This window comes from Belonocnema kinseyi, chromosome 4 (genome assembly GCF_010883055.1).
Source record: "Belonocnema kinseyi isolate 2016_QV_RU_SX_M_011 chromosome 4, B_treatae_v1, whole genome shotgun sequence".
Classification (NCBI taxonomy): domain Eukaryota; kingdom Metazoa; phylum Arthropoda; class Insecta; order Hymenoptera; family Cynipidae; genus Belonocnema; species Belonocnema kinseyi.
Window position 1 is genome coordinate 73,139,992 of NC_046660.1, and position 6,000 is coordinate 73,145,991.

Genomic DNA, 6,000 nt, shown 5'->3' on the forward strand with positions numbered 1-6,000 from the left:
CTCTGAAAAAAAAGTTTTCGATGATTTTGATAATCGAAATGATATTATGGAAGAAATAAAATTATCATGTGAGAAAAAGTTACAAATTATGAAAAATACTTATTCCGAAAAAATTGTTTATTGAATTTTTTCTTACTCTAGTTTCCTTACCAAATTTAAAAAAATGATTAATTTAATGACTCGTACCTTTTTTTAAAGATTCCACACAACTCTACTTTTATTAAAATTCTACCTTATAACAAATTATTAATAAGTAATAGTAATTAAAAATGGAATTACAAAACACATTGTTTAAATTATTTTTTGCAATTTTATAAAAAAATAGGGAAGATAATGTTTTTTATTTGAAATGATATCATCAGTAATATTATTTTGATTCCTAGAATCATAGAAAAAATATCTTTATCAGAAATCGGATTTTTGGCGACAATTACCTTAAAGATCGTGAAAAATCTGATGAGTGGATATTATTACTTTAAATTTAACTGATTTCTTCGTGAATTAATTTTACTCAATTAAAGGTACATTTAAATTCGATTCTAATCATTTTGAATTAAATTCCAATAAATAGTAGTAAATGTATTAGAATTCAAGAAATCCAATTTAAACTCAGTGCAAATCAATCACAAGAAGACTCATTTGGAACTCAAAAAAATTCAAAATTACTTGCACATAGTTCAATGTGAATTCCATTTATGTTAGTTTTAATTCAGTTGCGGCAAACTCAGGAATTTTTTTATTTATTACAAGTAAATATAATTATAATTTATATAGTAGATTTTAAATAGAAGTTTTTCCACGAAATAAAAGTAAATTTCAGTGAATCTAAGTTGAATTTGAGTGAATTCTGATAAATTCAAAATGAATTCTACTAAATTCAACGGAACACAAAGAAATTTGAATTGAATTGTAGAACATTCGACTGAATTGAAAATAAGCCCAAGTTAGTTAAATAGAAATTCCACTAAATTAAAAGTAAATACATCTAAGTTAGAATTGAATTACAGTAAATTTAGGGAAATTGAAATGTTTTTAGATTAATATGATATACAAACTAAACTGAATTCTGGGAGGAATTTTTTTGAATATGTGTGAATTTCAAGTAATGTGAAGTGAATTTTAATAAAATCGACTGGATTACAAATAATATTAAAGGTCGACTTAAACTAAATTTGGAATAAAGTATAAAAAGTATATAAAGGAATTAAAAGTGATTGAATTAGTGAATTCAATTATAAAAAATTATAGTAGATTTAAAATTAACTGAACTAGATTCACGTTTATTCATGACATAGTTTTATTTTTGTGAATCTAAGTAACTTAAAGATATGAACTTAATACTGTATTCAAAGTGCATTACCCTAAATTCTTATTAAATCCTAGGATATTTAAACAGATTTAAAAGTAAGCTTAATTGAATTCAGATAATTACAAATTCAGATTGACTAAATTCACTATAGTATATGATGACTTGCCTCTTAAATGAGATTTTACAGATGCTCTTAATTACTCCTATTTAAAAATTTGAATATTGAACAATGTTGTCTAAAAAGTAATATAATTATTATCGTTTTAAGGAGATAGATATATTTCTCATATTATGCTTCCAAAAGTTCATATTCTGAATCAAAATTCCCACATAAAGAACAGACATATATTTCCTTAAAAAAGAATTTTTTGTACTGCACAATGTTAATTAGTTTTCTACACTTTCCTGCTAGAAGGAAATTTCTTTTCTCGATCAGTTAACCTAGCCCCTTCAACCCTGAATTATTCTTTTGAAGGTAAAGAAGTTAAGTATTTTTAACGCTTGAATGAGAAGTCATTCAATATTCGACTCTCGATTGGTTCACGAGCTTGCACTTGACGAATCGAAATAGACTTGGGTGGGCGAAAAGCGGGTTTATGAGCGAACTAGGAAGGCCGATCTATTATGTACCAGACACGTTCCTAAGTGAACTATACCACAGCTCACTAAGAAATTCCATGCAAGTTTATGTGGATGGAACTAAATTGCGAGAATAATGGGCTGTCTCACAACTTTATTTGCCTTTCAAAAGAAGTACAAACAAAAATAAATAAAAAATGAAATGTAACGAAAAATAATTACAATTCCATTTGGAATCACCTCTACAAATCATTTTCAGGCCACACAATTTCCTTTTTATACTAATTTTTAATTTTTCGTCGACATAAGCATAGTCAGCAAAAATTCTTAAAAATTAGTTGATAAGAGGAACCTACACCATTTGGAATTTTGTTTGAAATCATACTCCTCCCAACAGTAGATCATTACCAAACGTCTGATATGGTAAAGTAATAAGATGCGCTTTTTAGACATTATAGAGAAAAGCGGTTTTTAAAAAATCCATACATTCAGTCTTTCAACTCCCGGTTAGATAAGGCGGTAGTGTTCCGAGTCTGTAACCGGCAAGTCTGGCGTCAATTCCTGCTACCTGTATTTTCTTGCTAATTTTTTTCTTCAGTAAAATTTGTGTATTGCAATTAACTATTATACTGTATTAAATGAAGCAGAGATATTGTTTTTCAACCATTTTTTTCATATGGAATAATTTTTTTAACCTTTACCCAAGGATCATATCTTTTGCCTAGAACTACATAAACCATTGTTCGTTTTACGACAATAAATTATAAATAATAGTAATAATAAATTTAACTTTTCAACTTTTGAAATAAAGATGTTATTAATTAATTTTATGATTAATATAAACAATGAAGCACTTAAATAAATTATTTACAAATAAATAAAGCACAACATAAAAAAACAATCTATCGTAACACAAATATAACTTTCAAGCAAAATTATCTTTTCCCTGAATCTGAACAAATCAAATATATTTCAAATGTAAAATATTTTACGCGCTCAATTTTAACTATTTTTAATTGGGATTTGAGATCATTGAAGCGTGTAGTATCAAATTTAAATATTTAAATATTTAATTAAAAGAAAGAAATACCTTTTTCGAGTTTACAACTTTCACTCCAAGAAAATTTTTTTTTTTATAAAAAATGCCGATTTGTCTTCATTAAACTGAGCATTCATATTTTAATTATTATTATGTTCATATGAGATAAAAATAAAGTATGAGAAAATATTATTATTAAAAAAAAATAATTATTAAAATAAGAATAAATAGTCAAGTAAAATTAAATGAATAAAAGAAACCTTATCTTATTATTATTATTATTATATTATTTTCAGTAATCTATTTGCCTTCTATTTATATTCCTTTTTTTGCAGTTGCTTAGTACTGTCGATTATATATTTAGTTCAAAAATTTATTATTATATGACTAAAGACACAACAATTTACGTTAAAATATTAACCTTTTTGTTAAAAATTTATATTCTGGTGTTGAAAATTCAACTAAAATCTTCTTTGATTAAATATTTATTGTTTTGGTTTTAAAATTTCATCTGTTTTAGCAAGAAATTCATCTTTCTGGAATAAAAATGCAACTTTTTTGTTGAGATTTAATCTTACTTGGTTAAGGATCAACTAATTTCTTGTGAATTCATCTTTTTTGGTTGATAAAAACTATTTCTGATTTAAAATAAAAATCTTTTTTAGTTAAAATGTGTTGAAAAGTTATAATTTTATTTGAAAACTCATCTCTTTATTTGAAAGTTTAACTATTTTGTTGAAAATTGATCTTTTTTTTTTATTGAAAACTTAACTACTTGGGTAAAAGTTCAACTATTTTGTTAAAAATAATTTTTTTGATTGAGGAATGTTTTTTTTCAGTTGAAAATTTGTTCGTTTTTTTTGTAGAAAACTAATCTTCGTGGATTAAATTTAATCTTTTTTGCTTAAAAATACAACTGTTTGGTCGAAAATTACCTTTTTTTTGTCGAAAATTCATATTTTTCGCTTGAATAATATTTCAATAATTTTTATGAATATTTTCCTCTTTTTCGTCTGAAAAATCTTTATCGATCTTTAGCTAATCATTTTATTTGAAAATTCATCACTTTGGTTGAAAACTAAACTGATTGATTAAAAATTCGTTTTTTTAAATCAAATTTTATCTGTTTTGGTAGAAAGGTAATTTTTTGTTGAAAATTCAACTATTTCGTTAAAACTTAACTATTTTATTAAAAATTGTATTGTTTTGTTGAAAATTCAACCTTTTTTTATCAAATTAATCTTTTTGGCTTAAAATTTTAACATTTGGTTAAAAATGCAACAATTTTTGATTGAAGTTTAAGCATTTTTGTTTGAAAATTCGACTATTGGTTTGAAATCTTGTCTTTGCATTTAGAAGATTCAAGTATCTGATGAAAAAATAATCTATATTGTTGAAAATTCAATTTTTGTATAAAAAAATAAAATTATTTGTTAAAAAGTAATCTTTTTTACCGAAAATTCGTCTTTATGGATTAAAAATTCATTTTACTTGTTTGAAAATTAAACTGTCTTCAAATTTAGATATTTTGTAGAAAATCAAAGAATTTTGTTTTTAGAAAATTGTTCTTTTTGGTAGAAAATATAACTATTTTCTTGAAAATTCAGCTTTTTGGATTCAAACTAAATCTTTTATGGTAGAAAAGTCATCTTGTATGGTTAAACTAAATCAATACATTTGAATTTAAAATTGTTTTACTGCGCTTATCAAAGATTCTACGTTAAAAATCTTACAAGATTAAAATACTGGTCTTTGATTATTAATGGAAATGAATTTTTCCGGTTACAAACTCGAAACGCTAGAGCCTCAGCTATGCTGGAGTCGAAATACTATTTTTCTCGGGATTGAATGAAAAGCGCAACGTATTGCTTTATTATATTACAAGTTTGTTAATCATCTATTTTTGAGGGACGTGCGAATAATAAAAAAACCCATGGGTGTAGGTTCCCCTTGTGGAAAAAATTTATATATTAGATCTATCACAGGTATACGAGTACAGGTCTGTTTCCTATTACGAGCACGATGAAATTTATTTCATCGACCATGGCAGACGCAGACGCAGAAAACATGGCACGTTTTCTTTCTAAATGTATTCTTTTGATAGGGCTGACAACATCCAACTGCAATTTCCCTTTCGAGGACCTCACCGACGTCGAGGATTCGCTCGTGAGCGACACGGAGGACAACATCGGTATTCACTTCCACTATCTCCATGCGACTGTCACAATACGGGGGTAGAAGGCATTTCTTTTTATAATAGTACCTTCAACATCGATCGTAAAATTCCAGGTTCCAGATTCTGGTATACGCGTTCAAATTTCGTCTCTCCACCGTCCTCCAAAGTACTTCCAACTCTTCTATCTATCCCCATTATTTTTCCCGGCAGTTTTTCCCCGTTCTTATTATTTATCTGGGAAGAAAATAGGGGAATCTACTTTTATTTTACCGCAGCAGGTAATTTTTCTGCGTTTCTTAAAAAGGGGCATTATTTATGTAGTAAGCTCACCTAAAAAACAAAAGTTCTTCGATCGGACTGAAACTTTGAAAAAATGTAGTTCTACTGGATGAAAATTTACGGGGAAAAATTTTGCCAATGGGGTAAATACTGACCGAATGGGAGAGGGTTATATTTTGGGTTTTTTTTTGGCTCTACCATCGAATTCAGCAACTAGTAGGTATTTTAATATTAATTTTTTTAAAATTCTCCCTAAAGTTTCTATAGCACTTTTCACGCTTTTTTATTGATCATAATCGGTTTTTTTTTTGAAGAAATCAATATTATAACCTCAAAAATGAAGGTCAAAAATACATTTTACATTTCTTCGAGTTTGTACCATTTTTTTCGCTTCTTTTTAGGCTTAAAAGAAAGTTGTAGATTTTTCCTTGAAGGAACTTTTAAGCTTTAAAAGTTTGACGAAATTTTTTCATTCATCAAATTGAGTGTTAAGTAGTTTTTTTAGCCCGTGTGGAAAATTGTGGGTCCGGATGCAATAAGGGCACATATAATTTTTTCGTGCGAAAACGAAGTCCCCTGGAGGCTTTAGAAAAAATTTTCGAATTTTAATTTTCAAAA

At 26.8% G+C, this 6,000-nt stretch overlaps 1 protein-coding gene across 3 annotated transcripts in view; it reads left to right on the forward strand.

Moving 5' to 3' along the window:
• LOC117172191 (peripheral plasma membrane protein CASK) overlaps positions 1 to 6,000 on the forward strand; it is a 638,537-nt gene that overhangs the window by 101,334 nt on the left and 531,203 nt on the right. Inside the window, exon 6 of one of the 3 annotated variants that reach the window (XM_033360031.1) lies at positions 5,032 to 5,118. The exons of the other annotated variants lie outside the window; for them this stretch is intronic. Coding sequence (XP_033215922.1) covers positions 5,032 to 5,118 — 87 coding nt within the window. The remainder of the gene's footprint in view (positions 1 to 5,031; positions 5,119 to 6,000) is intronic. 3 annotated transcript variants of the gene reach the window in all.